The sequence below is a fragment of the Daucus carota genome, chromosome 8, assembly GCF_001625215.2.
Source record: "Daucus carota subsp. sativus chromosome 8, DH1 v3.0, whole genome shotgun sequence".
Taxonomy (NCBI): Eukaryota; Viridiplantae; Streptophyta; class Magnoliopsida; order Apiales; family Apiaceae; genus Daucus; species Daucus carota.
The window spans coordinates 29,333,382-29,360,354 of record NC_030388.2 but is presented as its reverse complement, the minus strand read 5'-3'; the positions used below and the strand labels follow the sequence as shown (position 1 = coordinate 29,360,354).

General features: G+C 35.5%; 6 protein-coding genes across 20 annotated transcripts; 3 read left to right on the top strand and 3 right to left on the bottom strand.

Moving 5' to 3' along the window:
* Positions 1 to 367: 367 nt before the first annotated feature.
* LOC108199283 (squalene monooxygenase SE1) lies at positions 368 to 3,604 on the bottom strand. Its single transcript, XM_017367039.2, has 8 exons — positions 2,993 to 3,604; positions 2,551 to 2,662; positions 2,265 to 2,439; positions 1,978 to 2,146; positions 1,573 to 1,791; positions 1,197 to 1,472; positions 837 to 1,115; positions 368 to 608 (listed from the first exon to the last, which is right to left on the bottom strand). The coding sequence occupies exons 1-8, from the start codon at positions 3,305 to 3,307 to the stop codon at positions 504 to 506; spliced, it is 1,650 nt and encodes a 549-aa protein (XP_017222528.1). The 5' UTR covers positions 3,308 to 3,604; the 3' UTR covers positions 368 to 503.
* A 2,235-nt stretch (positions 3,605 to 5,839) lies between these two features.
* On the bottom strand, positions 5,840 to 8,320 carry LOC108198938 (sugar transport protein 10). Its single transcript, XM_017366712.2, has 4 exons — positions 8,069 to 8,320; positions 7,514 to 7,839; positions 6,792 to 7,418; positions 5,840 to 6,603 (listed from the first exon to the last, which is right to left on the bottom strand). The coding sequence occupies exons 1-4, from the start codon at positions 8,199 to 8,201 to the stop codon at positions 6,058 to 6,060; spliced, it is 1,632 nt and encodes a 543-aa protein (XP_017222201.1). The 5' UTR covers positions 8,202 to 8,320; the 3' UTR covers positions 5,840 to 6,057.
* An 854-nt stretch (positions 8,321 to 9,174) lies between these two features.
* On the top strand, positions 9,175 to 14,656 carry LOC108197247 (putative pentatricopeptide repeat-containing protein At5g08310, mitochondrial). Of its 12 annotated transcripts, none has more exons than XM_017364818.2 (6): positions 9,175 to 12,101; positions 12,193 to 12,472; positions 13,689 to 13,731; positions 13,825 to 13,952; positions 14,089 to 14,162; positions 14,291 to 14,656. In XM_017364818.2, exon 1 carries the CDS (start codon positions 9,383 to 9,385, stop codon positions 11,909 to 11,911), a length of 2,529 nt encoding a protein of 842 aa, XP_017220307.1. In that variant the 5' UTR covers positions 9,175 to 9,382; the 3' UTR covers positions 11,912 to 12,101; positions 12,193 to 12,472; positions 13,689 to 13,731; positions 13,825 to 13,952; positions 14,089 to 14,162; positions 14,291 to 14,656. The 12 variants fall into 12 exon arrangements, with proteins under 12 accessions (XP_017220307.1, XP_017220300.1, XP_063939603.1 ...); XM_017364811.2 differs by having other exon boundaries at positions 12,646 to 13,731; XM_064083533.1 differs by having other exon boundaries at positions 12,193 to 13,056; positions 13,886 to 13,952.
* Positions 12,524 to 13,956, top strand: LOC135148531 (uncharacterized). Its single transcript, XM_064083826.1, has 5 exons — positions 12,524 to 12,548; positions 12,696 to 12,842; positions 13,005 to 13,056; positions 13,689 to 13,731; positions 13,825 to 13,956. Exons 1-5 carry the CDS (start codon positions 12,524 to 12,526, stop codon positions 13,954 to 13,956), a joined length of 399 nt encoding a protein of 132 aa, XP_063939896.1.
* Positions 14,657 to 15,100: 444 nt separating the features above from the next.
* On the bottom strand, positions 15,101 to 17,206 carry LOC108197163 (probable arabinosyltransferase ARAD1). 3 transcript variants are annotated; one of them, XM_017364692.2, is made up of 2 exons: positions 17,127 to 17,206; positions 15,101 to 16,872 (listed from the first exon to the last, which is right to left on the bottom strand). In XM_017364692.2, exon 2 carries the CDS (start codon positions 16,616 to 16,618, stop codon positions 15,200 to 15,202), a length of 1,419 nt encoding a protein of 472 aa, XP_017220181.1. In that variant the 5' UTR covers positions 16,619 to 16,872; positions 17,127 to 17,206; the 3' UTR covers positions 15,101 to 15,199. The 3 variants fall into 3 exon arrangements, with proteins under 3 accessions (XP_017220181.1, XP_063939217.1, XP_017220183.1); XM_064083147.1 differs by having other exon boundaries at positions 16,956 to 17,174; XM_017364694.2 differs by having other exon boundaries at positions 15,101 to 16,886; positions 17,127 to 17,160.
* Positions 17,207 to 20,135: 2,929 nt separating this feature from the next.
* LOC108197507 (geranylgeranyl transferase type-2 subunit beta 1) lies at positions 20,136 to 23,792 on the top strand. Of its 2 annotated transcripts, XM_064083857.1 has the most exons (11): positions 20,202 to 20,238; positions 20,440 to 20,485; positions 20,802 to 20,862; positions 20,960 to 21,110; positions 21,191 to 21,307; positions 21,527 to 21,593; positions 21,670 to 21,818; positions 22,407 to 22,540; positions 22,640 to 22,738; positions 22,867 to 22,942; positions 23,149 to 23,792. In XM_064083857.1, the coding sequence occupies exons 2-11, from the start codon at positions 20,451 to 20,453 to the stop codon at positions 23,238 to 23,240; spliced, it is 981 nt and encodes a 326-aa protein (XP_063939927.1). In that variant the 5' UTR covers positions 20,202 to 20,238; positions 20,440 to 20,450; the 3' UTR covers positions 23,241 to 23,792. The 2 variants fall into 2 exon arrangements, with proteins under 2 accessions (XP_017220641.1, XP_063939927.1); XM_017365152.2 differs by lacking the exon at positions 20,440 to 20,485 and having other exon boundaries at positions 20,136 to 20,238.
* Positions 23,793 to 26,973: the final 3,181 nt, after the last annotated feature.

The following is a 26,973-nucleotide window of genomic DNA, read 5'->3' as shown; positions in this document are numbered from 1 at the left end:
CCTACCCATTTATTACATCGTGACCTCTGATTTTGTTTTTCAACAGTAATGGGAAATTGCGACTTGTATCCATACCTAAGAGAACAAGCAGAGTGGTGTTTGGCACGGCTTATAGGCACGGCTTCGTTAGTACATAATATCGTGATTATAAGAAAGGAATCAGGATTAGTGATTTTTTATCAATTCAGAAATTATTAAATTTTTTTTGATGAATTGGTGATTTTCACTTAAATCGGAATGCAATCAATGAATTAGTGATTTTTTTAAAAATTAATCATAAATTTTTCAATAAATTGAGAACTTTTACGACAATACATGGTACTTGTTATCTCCTGTTGTTTATCTTGAAATATTTGTTAGATCACACTTATTTTGATTATCATTCTTATTTAATTTCATTGAAAGTGAACATACAGATATTTTTATACAATATCGAATGTTCTAAGAAGAAAAAAATGACTCCAGGTTGCCACATTCTGATAACACAAGAGATGGCCAAAAGCTTAAAACACAGGAGGAGCTCTGTAGTATGCAGGAACCGTTGCGGGGAAGAACATTTGTCGAACGCCTTCGGACTTTATTATCGGAAAAATTATCTTGCATGCACCCTGCATTTTTCAAATTCTGATTATCAGCTGATGCTCACTGACTCGACTAAAAATGTCCAACATGAATACGTGCCAAGTATCGGACTCAGAAATATTTTGATAATTTTATATGTTATGGTCTAAAATAAGTGTCTGATTGTTCGTATCTATGTCCAAGTATCAAATGTCTTACACAGGTACTCGAGACAGAATGAAGAGTCGGGCAGTATATAAGAGGAGGGTGCTTACTGAGATTAATCTAGCACCGAGCCACAATTTTTGTGGTGATGGAAAGGGGATTAGTAAGCGTCCGACGCCATATATCGCGACAGCAAAGAAGTGGAGAAATAAGCTGAGTGGCCGCGGATTTAGACCAGAAAGTAAGGCCACTGGACCTTCTGAGCAGATCCCTCCGAGGCTCAGATAGTCGAAGCATGCATTGCGCATTTCTTGTCTTGCTTTGTCAGATGATGCACAAAAGACTTTGTAGAGTGCACCGGCTAATGTGTTAATAGTAGATGCCACAGGCTGAAAAAAAAAATGAGTTACAATCTTCAATTTCTTGTTTATGATAAATACCAGAGTGAAAAATTTAATTTAAACACCCACCTTGCGAAGGGTGTAGAATGATTCCAGATACTTGCATAGAGTTTCTGAGTCATGGAGATCGCGTAATGGTCTCAGGAGGTTCCGGATTAAGACAATATCAGACAGAGCAACAGTCATTCCTCCTCCTGTCAGAGGATGTCGCATATTGAAAGCGTCGCCTAAAAGAAGTGCCCCGGGAGTAGGTTGAGGATCAGCAGGCATGCTTCTGTTTGGCATTGTCCTTATGTTCCCTTTGTCAACTGCGGCTATGAAAGAATCATACAGCTCCGGGGGAATCTGTTATGCAATTACACGAAAGAAAGAATTATAAGATGAAAATATTCAAATAATGTCAGATTATGTTCATCCAGAGAGTTAGCAATCTTATTCTTAATACCTGTGGAGCTACTACTGTCTTCAAATAGCGGCCTAATTCACCACTAGTAACCGATGGCACTTTTTGCCCAGGCACATCAACCAAACAGCGAATTTCTGTGCTACTGATTTTATAGAACAAGATTGGAGAAGGATCCGCTAGGATAACATGTCCATGGTTTATGTGCGGAAGATTAATATTTTCCAAAATTAAACCAACAAAAGACGATGGCACCTCCACCTGTGAAACACGTCAACAACAGTTTAGGGATTCCCTGGAGGCTGTGGTAAATATACCTAAATCCACTAATCACTTACTTTTTAGAGTTTGTAACAGATGCAAATTATCTTGAACCTTAGATTCATCACATAGTTATCTCAATTAGTTAATGTTTCTCAACATAAGCGATGAAAAGAATATACTGACCTTAGGATTGCAGAGGGCTCGTCGAAGATTTGAAAAACAGCCATCACATACAATCGTCAGAGGGGCGTATGCTGACAGTTCTTCGCCATTCTTGGTTTTGTATTGCACCCCTCTTACGGTTCCTTTATGCTCAACCAATGATGTCACCGTCCCTTGTTCCATTCTTACACTATATAGAAAGTTCATAAAATCAATATAATGCTGTCAGAACTGTAATATCCAACCAACAGCAAATTTATTCATACACTGCAAGAATATAAGATATCTAAATTTATATAGTTAATTACTTGGGAAGTGATGCTGCCTTTTCCCTCATCCGTTGAACAAAGCGCCCATTATGGAAGCTTCTTCCTGCTACATCCTTGTCGTATTTCTCCAACGGATAAGAAAGTTTAGTATTTTTGCCATCCATGTACAGAGCATATCCGAAAACTTGCTGTGCATCGATTTCATTCACACATTCTGCAGCAACATACACATTTAATTTGCATCTAACATTGGCTCGAATTTACTCAAGTGAACTGAACTACTAAGATGTTTCAGCTGAAATAGAAACATTGAATGATTGCATACCCTCGAGTCCTAATTCAATTAATTTCAAGTAACCTCCTGGTTGTAGAAGTTCGCCTACAATTCTATCTTGCTCGGTCAAATCCCTCTCGATCACATGAACCCTCCTGCCATCCTATGATGTGTACAAAATCATATCAAATTTCAAGATGATAAAAACACTAAATAAAGAAAAAAAAGAAAATATGTTCAAATAAAAACCACAAATCACTATCTGGCAATCTGCAGTACTAATAAATTATTATGTTTTAGTGAATCTATATTTACAAACATCTTGTTGGTAATTTAAGATGGATCTATCATAATAAGGCTATTAGCTAAGAGAAAACTGATAAAAAAAGTTCCAGATTTTACGCAGAATGAACTTCACATGAGCTGACAGGTAGAAGTTTTATTGGTAAAATCTGGAGTTCATTAGTTGATCTCGAAAAATTGTCTGTGTTACCTTTGCAAGAGTGTAGGCAAGAGCAGAACCAGCAACTCCCGCGCCTACAACGATAACATCTGCATTTCCAGCAGCATCACTTTCAGAACTACGCGTTGTAAGATCATTAGCATGATCATTACTAAGGCCTCTGGTATTCTCCGCGGAAGCAGAACTATTATTTTTCTCCCTCTTTCTGAAAAAACTATACAAAACCATGAACCCGATCACAAAAGCCAATAATTCTCCTAGAAAAAACTGATCAATCTTGGCTGTCCTCCAGAATTCGACGAAGGAATTGTAAGATAAAGAAGGAGATGGAGCTGAGGAATTCATCGTAACGTTACTCCAATAAGTTAACTACTATGATCTCTATAAAAATTGCAAGAAATCTCTCTTTATGGAATGAGTTTCTCGTGAGCAAGCTGTGAAAAAGAAGTAAAGCAATCCGAATCAGATTTTTGTTGCCTTTATATCAGCTTCTGATACGTCAGGATTCGAATAGACGTGTGTCGTATTTTTACTGATTTCGAGTAAAATGATTTGCAAGCTTCCGAAAGGTGGTCCAGACGGTTCTGTATTGATAAGGCCTCTCTGCGTGTGGCTCTGGTCATTTTGGATGTCTGGTGCTGGTTGTTTGGCACCTATCTCAGCCATAACTCAGCACCTGTTTTCCAATCTTATCATTTCATAAATTCAATTTTCAAATTGTAGACCCGACGTGGGGCTTGCCAAGCTAGGCATTACTTCACGATAATATGATATTTTCCGTTTTAGATCAAGCTCGGGTTTGTTTTCAGAGACTTAGATGAGATTGTTAGTGATTTTTATGACCTGACTTGGCTAAGCAGGTCAGAACTGGGCTGTAATATGATATTTGGAGCTAGCTCGAGTGGATCTATTTTTAGAATTTTTTTCGAAAGGCCTTATACAATACTGATGCAGTTATACAACAATAAATTTATCACAGAAAATCAGATATATGAAAAAAGGAGGATGAATTATTGGCTTTCGCACTATTCTTGTCAGATGAATCCTTTAATAGTTGATAAAAATAAGCAAGAAATGTCAAATGCAGGGTTTGCCTCTGGGTTCTACTGCTGCGTACAGTCGAAATAAATGCAAGTTATACCCTTTTATACTTTAAGTGGAAGCTTAACCGGATTATTAAGCAGATTAATTAGATATACTTAAATATTTAAATATGATATCATTATTTTTAAAATTTAAATTATGTAATAATGATAGTTTAAAAATTTTAATAATCAATTATAAGAAGGCTTTAGTCCTATAATATTCTTAATAAAATATTTGTTTCTTAATATTTTTTATACAATTATAATCATATAATAAAAAATATATATATATTTTAAAATTAAAAAAATAAGCAAATCAACATAGTTTTGACCGCTTATTTCGTTTAATATTCAAAAACGCTCAATCATCGATTCGGTACGAAATCGAAGCGTTTTAGACAACCTCGTCACTTCTTGAGGACACTGCTTAATAGTTGCTTCCAAGATTAGAGAAATGACATTGGACAGAGAAAATAGAAATACACAACAATTGTTTTCACGAAACAACAATCTCTCTGAGCACAAATGAAGAACAACAATAACTACTAGCTCCCAAACATACTAAAGTTAGCTAAAACAAAAAAGCACGTAACAGCTGTACCAAGCAAACATACTAGAGTATGAATTTGTACAGATATCTAGCCTGATCAGTGTTCTAAAAATCGGTCAGGCTGCCTGACACACACTAACAACCACTTTTTAATTGGATGACGGATCTCTGTGGCTTCAATCTCATTAATAATGAAGGTTCTCTGCATGCACAAAATTACATCAATAAAAATCTTCCATTTAAGTATAAAGTAGTTGTTATGGGCAGACACTAGAAATACTCTCGGCAAAAATATACATTTGATACATGCGTTTTGGTTGAGTTTTAATATATCGATTTATTCAGTTGATCCATTCAAGTATTTAACTCCATGAAAATGTGGCAGCTGAGTATGGAATCTGAGTACTGATCTTTCGTTCTTATTTTACCGACATTTGATCTTGGCTGGTCATTCAGCAGGATCATAAATTCTGGTTTTATGTAGTGATCAAGTAGTCATAGCATCCTAATCAACAATTAACACTGCATAACGTCAAAATCGTGTTAGTAATACATTCTAGTCTAGTTGATACTGATGTTCATGGTTACCCCCTGTTAAAAAATCACAGAAAGAGCCTAATAATGAATTAAACCTTAGATACTTCACTTCCACCTAAGCTAAAACACTCTCGGATTACGAATCTAGTAACTTTAGGCCCTAGACTTGTTGTTACAAAGCTAAACACCGCTCTGATATCATGTTGAGAACCAATCCATCTAAAACCTTAAGGTGTTAGATGAAGGCCCCAAATGGACCTTAACTATATTTCAATAGATCCGCTTTATGATTTCGTCCCAAATGCTTATGCTTCTTCTGGTAATAAAGAATAGCTTTGCTTTGGCAGCAAGCTCAGTTCAGAACATACAGGAACAGATGAATATAAACAATGAAATCTCAAAGCACAAATCAGGAAAAATAGTAAAATCTGTGAACTACATGAAGCAATGAAATCATTGTTTAACATATTGAAGGCATTAATATTTGATAATATAAATGATATTGCTACTAAGACAACCAAAATATTAACTGAAGTTTTGAAAACCACCATACTCTTGTTAGAAAAACATATTCTTCCTTGAAAAATCTCTAATCACCAGAATTTTGTGATCAAAGTAAGTTATGATCAAAATTTTCTTCCTCCATTGTTCAAGGTAAGATCACTGTGACATTGTGTCCATCAGGATCTTCTTCAGGCAGCGACGAACACTGAAAACTCGTTGCACTACATTTGATTAATGAAAAGATATCGATCCCTTGTACATTATTTTCCAACACAAGTTTGAAGATATACATGTCTAGTAAATGCAGAAGTTTCAAAACTTTTGTGTTTCTTGCACAAACTATACTCTGTACTCTCTTCTTTCACCGCAATTCCCTAATTAGTCCTACACGTCTAGTTTTTAAATGAATTTTCTTTCTCTTACACCGATGATGAAGCGAGCTCAACGTCCTTGCCTTTATCACTGCCATTACTCCTGCCATTGCTCGTGCCACTGCCACTGCCATTGCCATTTTGGACATGGTCAGTGTCATGGGCTAGGCCAACAGCATCGTCAGGAATGAACCGGTGCCAGAACCAATGTGCCTTCCACACTCTATTCATTTCCTCAATCGGAACATTCTTGGTCTCAGGGACAAAGTAGAAGATAAAAATAGTCATTATAACCACAAATCCTCCGAAGAAAAAGAATAATCCATACTTCAATTTGCACAGCAGAGTGAGGAAGACTTGACCGATGACGAATGTGAAAAACATGTTCACTGAGACATTGATGGATTGGCCAGCTGAGCGGATTTCCAAAGGGAAGATTTCACTTGGTACTAGCCATCCTAAAGGCCCCCAAGACCAAGCAAATCCGGCCACGTATAAACAGATAAAGGCTATAGTCGCGTTCCCTACAGGTTTGCTGAAATCTCCGCGGCCTGATACTCCAAATTGCGATGCAATCAGGAGAGCCACGGTGATCTGCATTTACACAAGATTGAATGTCACAAGCCTTATTATATGTCAACTAATATGATGTGAAAAACAACAGTGGACGGCAGGTTCCTAGGCAAAAATCCTCGGCAGGCTAGGGTGTCCTCTAATACGCCTTTTACCAAAAACAACAGTGGACAGAGAAGTAAACAGCTATTGTTTAATTGTTTACTTACCTGGCAAATTAACATCTGGCCTCCGCCTTCAAGAAACAAAAATCTTCTACCAAATTTATCAACGGTAAAAATTGACACCAACGTGCTAAAGACATTAACGACTCCAGTGATTACAGCAGCCATAAGAGAGGAATCATCACCAAAACCAATAGTCTTGAACAAGACCGGGGCGTAAAACATGATTACATTAATGCCAGTTACCTGCTGGAAAAATGGAATCAACAATGTAATTATTAGTTGAGGCCTGTACTGCCTTTTGCGGATGTTTTTCCATGGATCCTTTATTTGTCTCGCCACTTCACTTGCTTCTAGAAGATCTTGAAACTCCTCGTCAACGTTCTGAGTGCCTCGGATGCTCTGTAATACATGTTTTGCCTTGTCATGCTTCCCTCTCTGTATGAATGAATTAGGCGTGTCCGGGAGGAAAATCGCTCCAAAGGTCATAATAAGTGCCGGGGCAGCTGCTAGTCCCAAGGACCATCTCCATCCATTGTGTTTCATTTTTTCAAATCCATAGTTTAAAAGGTTTGCAATCAAAATTCCGACAGTAATAGCCATTTGAAAGCAAATATTCAGTGCTCCTCTTATTTTTGGTGGCGCCATTTCGGATAAATACACAGGAACAGTCTGCACAAAATGTGAAAAAAGGCTTATAAGTTATAATCCACTCCTTACACAACTTGTTTACCACATGTAAAATTAAGGCATATATTAGTACAAACCGTGTTAGCGAATCCAACGCCAACGCCAAGCAAAATACGACCTATAATGAGCATCGCGACATCCTGTGCAAATCCGTTTATGAAAGCACCAACAAGGAAGATGATCCCTCCAACGAGCATAGTTATTTTTCGCCCAAAAAGTTTATTTGATGCAGATGCTGCAAATGAAGCTACAAGTGCTGCTAGGTACAACGAAGACGTAAACAACGTCAGCAATTGGCTATCGAATTTGCAGTACTGATTAGTATTTGAAGATGAGGCTTCAGATTTTCTGTACACTGATGGAAAAAACTTCTTCAAAAATTCTTCCATGGATGTCACCCCCCCTGCATGTCATCAAACACAAAACGTCAAAAAACCAACAACGTCATAACATCTGCGTGTTAGAATATAATATGATCCTGTTAAGTCCTCCTCCCAACACCTCGAGGTTCTGGGAGAATTGGTCACTTATTTTGGTATCAGAGTGCGTGGGAATGTCAGAATATATAATATGATCCTGTTAAGCCCTTTTCCTAGCACCTCGAGGTTCCCTCAACCCACATCTTGACTTACCTGAAATCCCGATGTCATAACCAAACATGAGACCGCCTGTCGCAGCAACAATGCAGCTAATAATAACATAGGCCGTGACACGGCCTTCATACTGTTTAACACTGGATTCAGCTACGAATCCTCCGCCTGCCATTCCCTTGCTAGGTAATATAATCAAGGTAATTAATCATAAGAAATCGTCATTTATTAATATACATTGTCTGTAAACTGAAATTTTTACACTGAAACATGATTATTGAGGGGTGGTAATGTAGTAAAGCAAATGACAGATGTTGATTATATAAATGTTGTGTGTTTGTGTGTTCTGTTTGAGGACAAAGGACAAGCGTTGGACCCGCTTCAGAGGCATTACAACAATTGCCATCCAGTGAAAATTTCTGAACAAGTCTTCTACACTTTTGCTAGAAAAGGGGGACACTAACTTATTGGGATGACCAGATAAGTCATACACTTTTACTATATATTGAAGTGCGTTCTGAGTTTCGGGTTGTCAGGTCACTTTTTTTCGGAAAAAATATAGATTTAAGAGAAGATGAATTATTTTCGGATGATAGTAATTTTAATTTAAAATTGATTAATTATAGTTTACAAGGTCATATATACTTGACATATGGCATTAGTTAATTTATATGCAACATTTTAGAAAATTGTATGCAAAGGGTAGCTCCAATATCACGTTAAGTAATCGGTCCATCTAAAATATTATCATAGAGAGGTCTAACATGATCTTATATTATTCAACGACTTCCTGACTCAACTAAAGATATTTAAGTTATGTCGAGCCATGCAGACTGCAGAACCATGCAGAATACCTTTCTTCATGATCTACTTCATTCTTGTTCTTATTGCTGGCCGTCATGGTCCAAACGACTTTTGAACAGCACTCTCAGACGGACCCTAAACCCGCCTTCTCGCAACAAACAGAGGATCTGAGGACCAACCTCTGCCTTTCGAGCAGTTAAGTAGGTCAGCAGGTGCCAACAACTTTGAAGGATGATCCACAGCCAACAAAAGCTTCGGTAAGATTTTGAAATGCTGAAAAAAATTCCAACAAGCAGTCTTTTAATTTCTTTACCTTACATTACAGTCCATAAAATATTGGAAGATGTTTAAACCTAAAAAGTTTCTATTTTCTTGGGACTGAGTGGGAGTCGAAAATATAAAATTTATTATTATCTTTTCTTTTTATGTAAAAGAAGTTCAAAATCATTTGCTGCGACATTCTCGCGGCAACTCGTTTGAGCTCGAAAATCTTACAGGAAAGATCTTTGTTGCTCATATAGGACCATAAAAAAAAAACACAATATTCGTAAAATGTCAATCTTGAGATCATCTAAAAATCTCATCTTTCTCAAATCTTTAAACCTAAAAATTCAATCTTTGTTACTTGAATCATTGCCTCATAATCATACACTCAAATTCTCACATACCCTTTTTTCCTCTTCTTCTTCTGAACCTATAGACACAAACAACAATGAAATTGTAGACAAGCTCATACATGTATTTACGAAGCAACCCCATATCACTGAAAATCAAGAATTGGTCAATTTGGGTCATTTTATCACCCCCAAGATCGTTGAGTCTGTGCTAATAAGTTTCAAGAATTGGAAGATAGCTCTTGAGTTTTTTAATTGGGCTTCTAGTCAAAGTGGGTATAGGCATAATGCTTATACTTTTAATGCCATGGCTTCTATCCTATCAGGTGTTCGACAAAATGCCCAGCTGAAAGCTCTCGCCGCGGAGTTGGGGAGGTCTGGTTGTTTTATGAGTCCTGGGGCAATGGGGTTCTTTATTAGGTGTTTAGGGAAGGTGGGGTTGGTTGAAGATGCTGTTTTGTTGTTTGATAGGTTTAAGGTGTCGGGTTTTTGTGTTCCTAATGGTTATACGTATAATTGTTTGATAGAGGTTATGGCGAAGTCGTGTGAGGTTGAGGTGATGGAAATGAGGTTGAAAGAGATGACGGATACGGGTTGGCAGCCGGATAAGTTTACTTTGACTGCGGTGTTGCAGTGTTATTGCAATGCCAAGAAGTTTGATAAAGCTTTAGATGTTTATAATGTGATTGGTCAATCGGGTTGGCTTGATACGCGTGTGCTTTCGATTTTGGTGCTCTCGTTTAGCAAATGGGGGAAAGTTGATGAGGCGGTTGAAATGATTGAAAGGATGGAACAGCTTGATATAAGATTGAATGAGAAGACGTTTTATGTTTTAATCCATGGGTTTGTAAAGGAGGGTAAAATAGATAAAGCTCTTCAGCTGTTAAATAAAATGCTGAATTTAGGAATTTTGCCAGAGTTTTCATTATATGATGTTTTAGTTGGAGCTCTTCTTAGGAATAAAGAGTTTGAGATAGTGTTGCATCTGTGCAGACAGATGAATGAATTAGGTATTAGCCCTGATGTTCAGTTACTCACAAAACTTCTATCTTCTTTTCCCGAAGAAAAGGATGTAATAATATTGTTCAAGCAAGCAAAAAAGACTTTTGATGATAATGCTATAGTTTTGCTATACAATTCTCTATTGAAAGGCCTAGTTGATAATAGAGCAGTTGAAAAAGCGTACCATTTGTTGAGGACAATGATTGGAGAAAATAGCACTGGTTACCCTGAGGTAGAAGAATTTGTTCCAAATATGAGTCAGGTCCATCCAGATACAAATTCTTATAGTATAGTTATCAATGGTCTGTGCCAAACTGCTAATATAGATATGGCTCTCAAGCTATTTCATGATATGCAGCTAGCTGGGTGTAAAAGTGATCAACTTCTTTACAATAATCTGATTGACAGTTTAAGCAAGTCTGATAGATTGGAGGAATGCTATAGGCTTTTGAAAGATATGAAGGAGTCGGGACTTAAACCAACACACTTTACTCACAACTCCATTTTTGGGTGTTTATGTAGAAGAGAGGATGTCGGAAAAGCCCATAAATTGCTGCAAGAGATGCGTATTAGTGGGCACGAACCCTGGATCAAACATTCGACCTTACTAGTGAAAAAGTTGTGCAGTAATGGAAAGGCAATAGACGCATGTGATTTTCTTAATAAGATGGTTCTAGAAGGTTTTGTCCCTAATATAATAGCCTATTCTGCTGCTATAGATGGCCTTTTTAAGATCCAAGAAGTTGATAGAGCTTTGGAGCTATTCAAGGGTATTTGTGCTCGTGGATATTGCCCTGATGTAATTGCCTACAACATTGTTCTAAAAGGCTTATTAAAGGCCGAAAGGGTGTTGGAAGCTGAAGATCTTCTCAGGGAGATGCTAAAGAAGGATCTTGTTCCCTCAGTTGTCACCTATAACTTGCTAATTGATTCTTGGTGCAAAAATGGTGAGATAGATCGAGCCATGGAATGTCATTCAAGAATGGATGGGGAAAGAAGGGAACCTAATATTATCACTTACACAACTTTAATAGATGGATTATGCAATGCAGGAAGATCAGAAGATGCTATGTTGCTTTGGAATGAAATGGTAAGGAAAGGCTGCCACCCAAACAATATTGCTTATATGGCTTTCATCCATGGAATTTGCAAGTGTGGTAGGCCAGATGAAGCTTTTATATATTTTCAAGAGATGCAAGATAAACAGATGACACCTGATGCATTTATTTATGTTGCATTGGTAGAAGCTTTCCTTTCTAATTCAGATGCACCATCGGCTATTAGGATCCTAGTAAAGATGGCTCAGGACAATAAGTTTCCAGACCCACTTGACAAGAACTGTGTTAGATTACGAGATGCAGTTTTTAAGTTGTCTGCAGATGCAAGAACCTCTTCTACTATTGAGACTCTTCTTAAAGAAGGCAGTATTCCTGAATTTCTGAATAATTCTGGAAATGGTAATTAGAGGTAGAAGGCAAATAACCAACCTCCCAATCAAAAAAGATGTTTCTACAAACCAGTTGTGATGATGATGCATAAGTCTTCGCTTAACGGTTTCCATGCTTATTTTGGGGGAGCTCAAATCAAAGAATTACATCTATTTTATTGGCTGTGATATTCTTTCATTCATCGCAACTCTGGAAACCCTAGATAAGGTACTTTTTCATTTAACTTTTTCCATATATTCTTAAAGAATGATGATTTGTGTGTGTTTCTGATCAAGTGGTTCTGGTTTTTTTCTTGAAGTCAAATCAACTGCAAATAGAGTATAATGATGAAAGATAAAAAATATAGAGATGTAGAGCTTTAATAGACCCAGCTGTGATTTCCTTCAAGGTGGGAGAAGGAAGCTTCACAGTGGACATTCTCTTAGCAGCATTGAAGCTAGAAGTTTGCTCTCAGATCCCAAGCTATCATGCAATGCATAAACCTGAATATTGGTCTGTCCATATTATTAACTGCATCCAATGGACTGTTGACTAATCTTGCATGTTTCTTGGTGGATCTCGATTCTCACCTAGTACAGGTTGAAAACTGTTCATAGTTCCCTTTTTTCAGTAGATTGAATTGTAAGTGTATGTGTTTGTTTTTACAATTTTTGGGTAAGTTTGTGATTTAAGTTGACCTGATTTTTTGAGTACGTAGTGGTTGTTATTTATGGTTTGTTGACGAAGTTGGGAATGATATTTGTTTGAATAGGAAAGGGCATATATGATGATTAGAATGAATGGGGATGTGACTGATTCTAGACGTGTCTGATGATGATGATCCCAATGAAGATGAGTTGGACGGTTCTGATACAAGTGATGATCATGAGTCTGATAACTCTGACCATGAAGAAGATGAGTTGAATGTTCATACTCACGATGCTAAAGATGATAATCACTTGCATGATGGTGACTCTGATATAGAATTAAACCCTGCTGTTTTTCCAAATGACGAGGCTTATGCATGAGCCTACAAGAAACAGAAAATCGGGAACTTGCTGCTAGATTTTTTGATTTTTCTTGGATAAATGAGAGTTTGTGCTGTACTATGATTGCTTTGTTTCATCTCAGTGCAATCCTCAGATTTGGTGACTGATGAAACTCACACTTATAGTGGTGGCAGGTGAGGCTGAGGTGCTAGAGGATTAGTAGTTTGTTGATCCCTAACTTTAGCTCTATCAAATGTATTCTGGCCTATTGTTTCATGTCTCTTATATAGTGTACAATCTTGGTGATGCCATCATTTTACCGTCATATTGAAAAAAAATCGTCTGGATTTTGGCATCTATTTTCATCCAGGTAACAGGCTGTGATGGGATATTTATTCCACTTTAATAGCTGAAGCTTTTATGTTTTATCAAGTAGTAAGAACCCTATGAAACTGCTCCCAGATTCCTCGAGAAGCGTCTGTAGTCTATTCAGGATCAGGTCTTGGGGAAGAAATTATAACCTTAATACGCAGAACCTAATTTTGTATGATCATGATTTTCATATGCTCTTGCTAGCCCACTCTGAAGTCAGCAAGCTTAAATTGCTCATAATCCCCAACTTTATTTCCTTCCTTATCTGAATGCATCTAGAGACCGTGTGACAAGGTTTACCGGCCATTTTTTAGAGCCTTTAATCAGTATTTGATTCCTTTTTATTCCTTTTAATATATTTGCCTGACGATTATCATACATTTTTGTCCTACTGAAGTCCATTTCTAAGTATTGTTTATTAATCGAATTATTCACACTTTATTGGGTCTTTTAGGATGCTTGGGAGGAGGTCGATCCAGATGGAATTACCATATGAGGTGAGTGTGTTATATTATCCTGCAACTATATTAGGCTCACAAAATATAGATAATATGTTTATATTGCACTTTACCACTTATTCTGTTTGTTAGGGATTTACTGCACTGGATAACCTAGCCGGAACTGAGAGTAGAGGGTTGTCTGTTTTTACAGTATCATCTTCGCCTTCAATGAGTTACAAGATCAAGCTGCAAAGCGGTCAAGATGGAATCATTGAATTGTAAGTTTGTATGCTTGGTCAGTTACACTTAAATGAGGTTCTGCATTTGCATAGTTTTAAACTTCACTAAAAGCAAAGCTGATTATCTATCAATATATCGGATTTTCTTACTGAAACTATATCCTTGTGTGGACAGTACATTTTTTTGTACACGAGTACATGACTAAGGCGAAAGCAGCTAAATGGAGGATAGAGTGGTTATGGAGACTGGTAAGCTCAAATTGAGCTGCTATTCCTAACTTGATTTTGGCTTACAGCATCGTTCTTGTAATTTTTATATTCTTGGGTATTTTTTCCGTGTCTAAAAGTTGCCAGAGAACTAATGGATGCATATATAGTACTATGATTTTAGGTTTCCCCGGTTTGTAGTGCTGACTACTGAGGTCTCCACATCAGGAAACAGTTAAAAGAAATATCTGCCAACAGCTAGCAGAGATATCGATGATGATCTTCACCTTCAAGTTTCGGAATCCTGAAATATGTGGCAAAAGGTTTGCAGACAGCAGAAGTAGTTAACTTGGTCCTGTTCTATAGTATTGTACTTGGTGTGGGCATAAATTTCAGCACTTGCAGACTGTTGCTTTATGCTGTGGTTTGTTGAATTTATATTTCATTCTTTTGTATCTATCAAATTATCAGAATACTTCATAAAGAATAAACGAAGGGTGTTGAGGTGGCGCCTCTGCGCCATTATATATTTCTAATTTCCTGGAATTTCTGTATTATAAATATCAAAAATAAAAGTAACTTTTTAGTTTGATATATTGGAAGAAAATTTTAAAATCACCTTTTTTGATTTCGAAATTATTGGAAATAAGTTTCAATTAGTTTCAAATATATTGGAAGAAGGTTTCAAAAATACCTTTTTCGATATCGAAATTATTTTAAATTGTCGATATTAAAAAATATTTTATGATGGAAAGTTTCCAAACGAGAAAAAACCTATCGGAGGTAAGTTTCAAATTAAAAAAAAATATATTATTAAAATATATTTTAGGGTGGAAAGACTGCAAAAGAATATTTTTTTTTATATGAACCAAACCGCTGTATATACTAAACCATAGATACATCATCATACAACATCATCATACAAGTAGATATTCCCTTTCACCAAAACAGCCTAGAAAAGGAAATGCCAGAAACTGAAGTATGGGAAATTTTTTGTAAGATGTAAAACTTAAAACGAGGTTATTTGTTCCCTCGGTCTCTAGTATTTTAATTGTCAACCATCTATGTCAAAGACTCCATTAGAGCTGAGATTTGTGATATCTGTTCTTTCTGTGAATCTCATTTTTGTATGAAGAAAGCTTACGTGAAACTGCACCCCATATCATATCAACTGCATCGCCAGGCCTTGATGGAAACTGATATTCAAAGTGCTTCTCAACTTCTTTTAATTTCTCCCACATCTTGGTCCATCTGTCTTGCTTGATCCCCCTAAGAAGATTCAAAAGGAAATCCTTTTTGAGGGCATCAGATGCACGAACGAATATGCAGAATGTAGAGTAATCTAGTACATCTTCAAAAGGTAGCTCAATATCATCGCTAATTATCACAGGAACACAGTGAGTAGCAATAGCATCAAATAACCGATTGGAGGAAGGGGTATCTCCAGCAATATTCAAGCAAAATTTGGATGTAGCCATTCCTCGGCCTGCTTGACTGACCCCATTTGCTCCTACGCTTCCAAAAGTGAAGTGTACATCTTTCTCATCTTTTAGAAGGTAGTACAATTCTTGGCGTACTGCTCCCCCATCTTTCCTATAAATTGCTCCCTGAAAGTACACCAATATAGGGCGATCTTCATATGTGTAAGACTTACTAGCAGGTGTGGTCTTTATGATATGTTTGTATGGAGCTATAACGTCTTTATTAAGGTTTGCTATCTCCACAGGGTATCTTCCAAAGTCAGCAAGAATGAACATCGCAGAACCTAGCTTTGTTCTTGCAGTTAACATGCTATTCGGATGGTGACTTACAATCAAATGATCTTTCCCCTTTTTCCGTTTCCATTCATCCCGGCCCTCTAGAAACTCCACCAATCTATCTTGCAAGACATTGTTTACACTAACTGTCTCTTCCCCTCGAAGCTTAGAGAACCTGTTATAACTAAGAGAGGAGAAAAATGGCACAAACATGATATCAGCTTGATCTGGCTTTGGAACTCTGACTACGGTGCATGGTCTCACTACATCTGGAGCATTCGACGATAAAAGGTCAAGAGTTAGCCAGTACTCCATACTGTGCTGTAAATTTAGCCCGCCAGGGTACTGAGGTATCTGAGTACGATTACGAACATCTGGCCACACTTGATTCCCACTTCTACTCCATCCCATTAGCCCAAAGTGAAATTCAGGGGGCAAATCATACATATATACTCTGAGAACAGCATGATTCACATTGCAAATCCCTTGGCTTCTGGTGGGCTCAGTAGTCAAAATAGGTGAAGCAAGAGGAGGTTTTTGAATATGCTCACTTCTCACATTCGGTCTAAAGTAAACTGAACTGCTATTAATATTGATTATATTAAAAACAGAGGGGACCAAGGAAATCTCATTAAACTGAAACAAGAAAAGGGTAGAAAAAATTAATAGAAGCATCGAAATAGCTATCAGGCACGAAAACAACCTTGACAGAACCAAGCTCTTTTCCCCAATTAAAGACATCAAATAAGCTAATACGATAGAAAACCAAGATCTTAGTCCTTCATCGATTGAAAGCACCCCGATTCGATTCCTACAACACTTTAAACTAGGAATGGCCAAAACCCAAATGCTTCTTCAACCATAAAAAGGGACTTTATATTCTTTACAATGTCATCAAGTAAGTGTAATCAACCATTCAATATACCATCTAAAGCATTGGGTCTGTAATCAGAATTGTGTTCACATGCTTCAAGATCAGAGGTCAATTCAACAATCTGCAAAGCAGTAACTACAGATTAAAAATCAGAACTTTATAAACCCCAGATTTCAAATTTAATTAGAGAATAAAAATCAGAACCTTATAAACCCCAGATTTCAAATTTAACTAGAGACTGCTTACAAACAAGGAAAGTGATACACAAGAATCTAGGAAGACGAAGAAAATAGCAAATCTGTAACATGAGATTCAAGTAACTAACTCGAAATTTAACAGATTTGATAACAAATATTGAAAAGCTAAAGAGGGCACCTTTTTCCAAGATTTTGCAGAGCACCAATGGTGTTCTTGTCAAAGCTGCCGGGAGTTAAGCGGATATAATATACCTTTTGTTTTAAAATATAAATTGTTTGATTTTTTGACACACTCGTTAAAATTATTTCTTTTAGAAAAATATTTAAATAAAAATATATAACTAATATTATAATTCCGAAAAATAATAATTTAAAAATAATAATTTTAACTAAACAGTCAAAATACTTAAAAGCGTGTGCCAAAAAATCAAAAAACTCATATTTCAGAACGTAGAGAGTATAAATTTATATAAGAAATTTTTGTGGAGACTATATTTTTTGGATGTTTTAAAGACTTAATCACAACCATCATTTTTTACACATCCAAGGGCTGCAGATATTTATCATGCACATTCGTTTTCTCTCACTATCCTGTCATGCACTTCTAAGAGCATCTCCAACGGCGTTGCTCGTTGACTAAATTGAACCTGTAAGACATTATGTAAAATTTGCTGAACTTGTAAGACATTTTGCTTCAATGGTATTAGCTATATTGGTTGGCTATAATTTAAAAATAGTATGTTATTAATATTTTAGATTGTTAAAATAGAATATATCAGTTCAATATGGTAATAAATGATGTGCAATCTTCCTACAGATTTCGTACAGACCTGTAGAGGTTCGACAAATTTAGCCATTCATAGGAGGTTGGCTAAAATTATAAACAACAGCTGAGTATGGTTGGAGTTGAGTTTTTCGAGCTGTTGGCTAAAATTTTTTATTTTAAGTATGTCAGCTCATCTTTTAGCCAAGGGTTTTCGATGGTTGGAGATGCTCTAAATAGGTGAACAACAAGCCATACTTCTAAATACCGCAGAACATAAAATAATAATTCCATAAAATTGGTGTTCAATTATCGAAATCCTAACAAATAAAAATAATAATTGCATACAAAAAGAAGATGTAATTGAACATTAGTATGATTGTCACTGAACTCATCGTCATTGTCCTGCAACGAATTGAATTTGTAGCATGACAAAATAACACTTAGATATATCACAAATATGCGGGGCAAATTATTAATATTACATTACTAGAAATGCAGGATAAGAATACTGTAAATTATAAAGATAGTTTTAAATTAAAACTAAAACTCATGTCGATGATCTTTCAGCAACTGAAGCCATGATATCCCAAAATTATATTCTACAAACTACAATGTTCTGCAATTGTTATTTACTAAAAGTGCAGGACAAAATATTACCAGAAATGCAGGACAAAAATATTCAATCATATATCCATTAATTGCCAAAATTTGTATTCTTTGTTGAGCCCAACTCAGCCAAATGGAGGATCTACTACTCCTAAACAAAATTTCTGCTCCTCCTTACGCTTTTTTTTTAAGGAGCTGATTCAAACCCTTGGTAAGCAGTGCATTTAACCAATCGAGAGAAGCTATCAATTTCACCCACATATTTGCCAACCGCTTTTAAGTTGTTCCGGATTTCATCGACATGACGACATTTAAAGAGAGAGTAGCCTGATACTAATTCGAACAGCAAATATACCGACAATAATTACATAGGACGCGGTTCGATACCAAACGAGGTACAAATTCGAATAAGTGGAACAATTTGATTGTTTTTGGTACGAGAGAACGATGAGTACGAGGAAACGTATGGGTACGAGATATCACATACGAATATAAATTTTTATATAATTTGACCTTAATAACTAGAAACTGAAATTAGAAGACAACTGGACACACAAGAGATTTTGGACTTGTATAAGTGAGGCCACCCACCCTAATCATTTTCGCACCAAAAAATGCAGCAGCCATTCCTCCACGTTCCGCGTTACTAATACCGACATTCTAAGTCCTAGTTTTTAGAAGAAAATTGTAAATAATATTCGATACATTATTTAATAATTCTAATCTACTATTCTAATTTTTAATGTTCTTTATTATTTGAATTTAAAATATCACATATTGAAGATATATAAAATAATAGTTGAATTTTAAATATCTTTAATATTGAATAATATTCGGTACGTTATTTGAATTTTAAATATCTAGATTTGAGAAAAAATATAATACTATTAGCATTGTAGATAAGGTTAACGGTAAGGAAATATCATAAAACGGTAAAGAAATGTTATATAACGGTAAAAAATTACATAGTCTAAATATTAAAATTTTTGTTTTCTGTGTTATCATTTTGGTATTGAACATTTTGATTTCAACTAGTTTCGAATATATTGAGAGAAAGTTTCAAATTATCTTTTTTGATTTCGAAATTATTGGAAGGAAATTTCAAATTGTCAATATTAAAAAGTATTTTATGGTGGAAAGTTTCCAAATGGCAGGAGAGATTTATTTGTAAGTTTCAAATAAAAAAAATAATATTAAAATATATTTATGGTAGAAAAACAAAACAAAAAAGTTAAGTTGTAAATAATATTCGATAATCAATAATATTTTTAATATTTGAATTTTAAATATCACATATAGCCACTGCCTTTCATCATTTTAAATTTGTTGGAAAAAAGTTAATAACGTATTAGAAAAAAATTCACAATTATCTTTTTTTTTTGATATTATATTTTTAGTTTCAAACTTTTTAAAACAGAATTTTCTAAATAATAGTAAAGATAATATTGGAGCATATTTAATATTTAATAGTAGTAAAGATAAATAACTCTAAGTTTGAAAATTTCATGAGATAATCCCTCTTAAAAAATTAATATTTATATATAATTTTTTTTAAATATAACTTAAGAAATCATATTTTTTATACATCTCAAAATATGTATCAATTAATAAAAGAAATTTCGAGCACTCTCTTGAATCGAGTAGTGTAAAATAAAAACTGTTTACTTAAAGATTTATAATATGACAAAAAAAAAGATTGATATATAAAACCAAATTTTAGTTCTTTTATATTTTGATATTCGAGAGTTATGATGTTTCTTTCACATGATATTAATTGATTAATAGATTATTATTACTAATATGAATATTAGAATTAATTAACTCTATACGCACACGGTGAGTACATACTACATAGTACAGACTAGTCCAGGTCCAGCAGGCATCTCCTAGTTGCACTTCCCGTCATTACAACATCCTGGTTTGTTCTATGTCGCTTTTTGTTTCAATACTTATGATCTGCACTTTTGTCTATTTCAAGACTTGTGATCTATGCCCAATTAAATGAGATTAGGATTCTTAAGCTTGTTTTTGTTTCGGTTTTGACTTGCCTTTCCAATTCTGCTCTATTTGTTTGTAATTGGCAATTGCTCTCATCATAATCATCATAACCTAATTCCAGACAAGCTGCATATGTACGACACAGAGAACTATCTGTCCAAATTTAGGTACAATTTGACATATGCAAGTAGCTATACAGGGGTTTTTGCGAAATTCGACTAAAACTAAATGACCAGTTCATTTATCGTGTAAAATGTAAAAATGACTAAAACTAAATCATTAGTTCGATTTTAGGAGATAGGCAATATGTACTTAACTCGGTCATTTTAAAAAAAAAATATGGTTTGATTGACAAAATGTAATGATACCCTTTCAGAATGTGAATTCTAGGATTCAAGTTCACCGTTTATGTATTTTATAGGCTACAAGTTATTAATTCACTTATAAGTCATTATGATATTAATTTGGAGTATAACTTGACAGTGTGGGAATGGGGGAGCTGGAAGCTGATAAACATGTTAGATATATTATGGAGGTTGAAAAGGTACATATAAGAGGATATGTATTGTTCTACTACGCAGATAATTAGTATTATAACAAGGTGATCATCCTGGTTTTATATTTTTTTTATATTCATCCAGAGGAAGGATGATTTTGAGTATGTTGTGACAGAGCATCTGCGTATTAATGGGGCATACTGGGGATTGACGACGATTGATATATTGGGGAAGTTGGATGTTGCAGATAAAGAAGAGGTTGTATCTTGGGTCATGAAGTGCCAACATGAATCAGGTTTGCGAGAATGCTAAGAAATAGCTGAATTTATTTTATACTAAGTTAAAACGCATGGTAATATATGTTTGTGCCTACAGGTGGATTTGGTGGTAATATTGGTCATGATCCTCATTTGGTCACTACCCTTAATGCAGTACAAATTTTGGCTTTGTTTGACAGTATCAATGTACTTGACATCGATAAGGTGTCGAACTGTATCCTTCAGCATGTAGGTTCACCTTCAGTCCAGCATTTGTTTTGGTACAAAAGTCTAATTTTTGTAAGAGAAGAATGTGCCCTATTTTTTAGATTTATATCATTCGACAACTAGTGACATTTAAGTTCACCTCCATAGATTTTATCTATCCAGGTAGTGCAACTGTCACAGTTAGGCTAATGTGTTACCACTTGTTGAACTTGATCTTTAAAGCTAGATATTGTTGGTCTTCAAAATGAAGATGGGTCCTTTTCAGGGGATATATGGGGAGAGATTGACACTCGGTATTCATATTCCTTTCATGTACTGACATTTAAGCTTTATCGGGGAAACTTTACAACAAACTGAATCTTTTTGTAGGTTCTCGTATGTAGCCATTTGTTGCATCTCACTGCTGCGTTGTTTGGACAAAATAAATGTGGAAAAGGCTGTAAATTACATTGTAAGTTGTAAGAATCTGGATGGAGGATTTGGATGCATCCCTGGTGCAGAGTCTCATGCAGGGCAAAGTATGTATGTCCTGGATGCTGAGCATTTTTAATCGAACTACAAGATTTTGATTTTGATTCAGCTTAAACTACACACCTACCAAAGTCTACAGTGCAGAACTATCCACTTTAAGCATACAGACTCCTTTAAAGTAGATTTTACCTACCTACATTCCAGTAATGTTTGGTTACTCTCAGTCAGATCTTGAATTCCTATGAGGAAACTTTTGTTTGATAGGTGATTAATTTTCTTCATATGTTACGGAGGGGTAAGACTGGTTGGCCAAAATAAAGAATAAAATATCAGTCTAAGATTCGTTAAATGATTTACCGTGATTATAATTTGTGCAGTGCCTGCCTCTCTAGTTACAAATGTTTTGTCTAACAGCAATGTGTGTCTCCTTGCACAGAATATAGTTAAATGTAATTAGTAGTTTTGACATATCAACTGTTATCTGCCTGTTGGAGTTTAGTTAATCTGTCTGGTTCCTGATGTCTAATTGTTTCATTCAGCTACACTTAGAATGTGCTGAGCTGTAATCAATCTGATAATTGCATTCTTATATCAAAAAGAAGACCCACTAATTGCTCTAACCATTGTATCCGTAGTTTTTTGCTGTGTGGGGGCTCTTGCGATAACTGGTTGTCTGCATCATGTTGACAAGGACCTCCTAGGATGGTGGCTGTGTGAGCGACAAGTCAAATCTGGTGGTCTAAATGGTCGTCCTGAGAAGCTTCCTGATGTTGGTGCTTCAATTATTTATTAACGAACTGTGTTTATTGTTAGTACTTAGTCATTCCTTAGCAGTTGCAGGATCACTAATGTCGTTGGATCACATTAGGTCTGCTACTCTTGGTGGGTTCTTTCAAGCTTAACCATGATTGACAGAGTGCATTGGATTGACAAGGAAAAACTTCTTAGATTTATCTTGGATTGCCAGGTTACTTTTTACTTTAGTGAACCAGTTCAACTTATAGTATGTACTAAATTTTTGTATCTTAACCTTATGGCATTTCTAATAATATTTTATGCTATATTATCTATGTTTAAATAAAATTTGAACTGTAGGATAAGGAGAATGGAGGTATATCCGATCGACCAGATGATGCTGTTGATGTCTTCCACACATATTTTGGTGTCGCTGGTAAATAAGCTTATCCTCCTACTGAATTTTCCTAAAGTATTTAGAAGTCCAGTGACCTGAGTAGATTATGAGAAAGGGTATGGATGGTTTATCCCTAAGAAGCTCATTTCACTGCCTTCTGATAAGTTGATAGCCTTAGCGTGATAACAGCCCTAAATTTAGGTTTATTAATTTGTAGTGACACTTCATGTCTAAATTGTTTGCAGGCCTCTCACTGCTTGAATATCCAAAACTAAAAGCAATTGACCCGGCTTATGCATTGCCTGTGGATGTTGTCAATAGGATTTTCTTCAAATAGCATGGCTTACTTAACGCTAGTAGATAATTCTCTCTCAATTCTACTAACTAGAGCTCCCTTGCTTTTTCTATATGGAAATCACAAACAATATATAAGCAACAATTTTTTAAGAGGTAGTTCGCTGTGTTGCTGTTAGAGTTACTAGAGCAGCTTTACATCTTTGTATCGGATATTACCAGTGGTGAAGGGTTCTGATCATGTTGGCGCGATGAAATGAGCTTTTAAGCCTTTTACATCATTGCATTGTGTTGTCAATTAGCTGAGGTGAAGGGTAAATGTTGTGCTTGGCGCGATGATCAAGTATCAGAACCAACTCGGAATCTTACCTAATGAGAGAACGTTGTACCCCGGGAACAACCTTATCAAACAGACAAACGCCACCGGCCTAGTATTGAAGCTTTTGCACTTGCACAGCGTATTTCAAGACAAACTAATGTTCGGTAGACATTCATTTTGAAAATTAATTTTAATCAAATATTTGTGATGTAATTAGGGATTTGCGAGTACATATTTATCTTCAGGTATGCTATTTCTGGAACACTTGCACATTTTTAGGGGATATCTTATATAAATTTGAACTAGGGAAAAAAACGCGCTCCGCGCGAGAGAAGAATGTATTCCTATTAATATTTTTGATAAAATATCTTTAATGTATTAAAAAAAAAAACCATCAAACTAAACAGAAGAAGTTGCATCAACCCAACAGTATGACAAGAAAGTGTATTTGTTTCGACACGAAATGAAAAAGGGTAGGAAACGTTTTAAGGCAAGGAGATTTTTTCTAACAATCTAGATTTTTTTCTTGTTCCTGACAGAAGTCTGTCGAGTAAACATTTCTACAAAACTAATACTATAGCAACGAAATACATAAAGCAATAAATAATAATATTTTCTTGCTATAACCTCTGGTAATATAAACTATAAAGAGTCCAGTATTGACTTCTATTTAACTACATCCAGGTTGCTTCTTTCACTCCCTTTTCTGTCGTTCATACCATATCTTTTCAGCTTGGAGTCTCTTTACACTAGCCGTGTACATTTCTGCCAGAATCATATATACACCTGAGTTTAAAGATTCTAACTTGAGAACATTCTTCCCTGCAATTTTACCCACCTCTAGATTATTGTGTATTCTACATGCTCCAAGTAAAGCTCTCCAAACACTAGATGGAACTTCAACCCCATCAGCTCTCTTTTGAATGGTTATCGAAGTGTACAGATTTTTTCTACCTCATAAAGGAGGAAAAGTATTACAATTATATCAGATTCATGAATTTTTTCAAGCGAATACCTTTGGTAGACTTAAAACAAAAATAACTAACTTGTAATCAAATAAACAAAAGTCATATAATTAGCAAAACAAAAATACTACATAAGTTCTTGCGAGTTGAGTACTTGAAAGGAAATCTAATGTTTCTCGGCCAAAATAATCCCATCAATGATGAAGAAATGGAAGCATCAGAGCATTTGACATATAGTTCAGTTTTTAGCAACAGGGAAAGCTGATACAATATTGTTTCCGACACGATAGCACTTGATGTTCGCCGAGAAAGGTCCAAACTCCTCACAATATTGTTCTCATTGCCCATGTAGAAACACAATTTGTAGCTATTTCAAATTCTAGGCTAACTCCAACCAGTGTGCAGTGTGCTGGACACTGACCTCATCACAACATTCCATCCGAACTTAATTGTCAGCAACTGAGTCTCCGAATCTGACTGCAATGCGAGGCACATGATAACAAATTTAGTCAGACTGATTGAAAGACAAAAAGCAGTATCCTAAAACTCACACAAGTACATAAAAGCTTGGAGTGTCTAATGGTGCTGCAAGTTTAATACAGCTAGTTAGTTGTAACTATTGCAAAAGAGTTCCTTATAAAATATAAACTGACAAAGGTCCCTTATCTTTCATAGGGCCGATTCTGAACTCAGGAATTATCAGTATCAGATAAGATGGCAAGCTCGACTTTCTAATGCTTGTACCTAGTTCACATGGCTCTGGCATCAGCATGGTATAATATATATTGTCTAATGGGATTCAACGTTTGCTTCAAACCTAGGAGTATTATATTAAGTATTAACCAATCGCATACATAAGTTGACATACTAGAGCTAAAGATCTTTAACCTGCCCCCAAGACAAAGACATCCATGACGAAGGCTTGCCTCGTTAGGATGAAAACTACCGAGAAACTCACTTACATTAGAAAATTAACATCAAGTTAAGCCGATCAAGTTTGCTCTTGATGTTTATATATACACTGATATCCAGCTCCAGTATCAGTAGTAGCTAATGATTTGGTAAACCTCACAATTTTTTTCGCACTAGGTTTGCCAAAGCAAAAAGTAGAACCATCATCTCTATATTTAATTTGCTATATCCTTTTCTCGAATATTAAATTCACTTCTATGATCATGGCAAGTGTTTATCCAAAAATGTACAAGGTTGTAAATTAAGTGAAGTTACGGCCACTAAAGTAGGCATTACTTTAAGTAAAAAATAACAAATTATGCAATCAATTGAACAGAATTCACTCAATTGAAAATTGAGGTCATTGTATATTACCAATTCATAATCTACCCCAAAAAGAGACAAAGATTAAGCTTATAAACAAAACCAAGCAAGTCCTACTATGATTTACAAGGGATACCCATAATCTAAGGATTAAAGATCCCATTCTGTCGAAGACCATGAGTTTGATCCTTTTGAATATTAACAGCTTGTATGGTTGGCAGAAGAAGCAAGAATATAAGATAAATAGAAAATATACTTAGTAGCAAATGGCCGTTCCTGCACAAATTCTTTTTCTTTAGGTCTAGTTATACACTGGTTTCTCCGACTTGCCACTTAAATCACATCTGATCACCTACCAAAACCAAACAACAATAGCCACAATGCAGCTCAAGACTTTGTCAACAAACTTGACATATAAGGTCCTGTAGCCCACATTATTATTTAATTTACTGGCCTAAGCTCATACAAGTATAAAATAGAAAGAATCACCATAAACAATAAAATTGACCCAACTCATAAAAAAAATCAGAAATGAACAAACAAACACTATTTAAGAGGAGAAAAAATTACAAGAATATGAGCATACCCATTCGAAGTAAATAAAAATACCCGCCACAGTAATATGAGAATCATCATTCTTGGACTTATTAACCTGATCAAAACTCCCCGGAACTAAGCCCTTTGTACTGTTTTGCAAAGAGAACATGCCATTTGCACCACCTTAACAGCCACATCCCAGAAACTAAGCCCTTATTTCTTCATCCTTTTTCAACGCAAAAAATATCAAAATCCTAAAAATAATAAACATAATCGACCCAAATAATGAGGGGGGAATCAGAGTCGGAGGAGTGGAAGTCAGTGAACGCCGTTGAAACTACATCAAAATCCTAAACATAATAAACATAATCGACCCAAAAATGAGGGGGGAAATCAGAATCTAACCTTGAATAAATTGGCATCGACAAAATTGGAGGAGTGGAAGTCAGGGAACGCCGTTGAAATTACTTGATTAACGTAATCATCGTAGGAGCAACACCGGAAGCGAAATATGTTAGCTTTGAGGTGTGGAGCTGAAGCTAAATACTCAGAGTTTCAGCCTTTACAAATATGTAACTGAATGAAGTAGTAAAGTTAGAGTAATACATTAACAGGAGACTTTTCGATTTCTGCCTGGAATTTCAAAATTCCAGAATTAACTAACACTGAAATCCTATCAT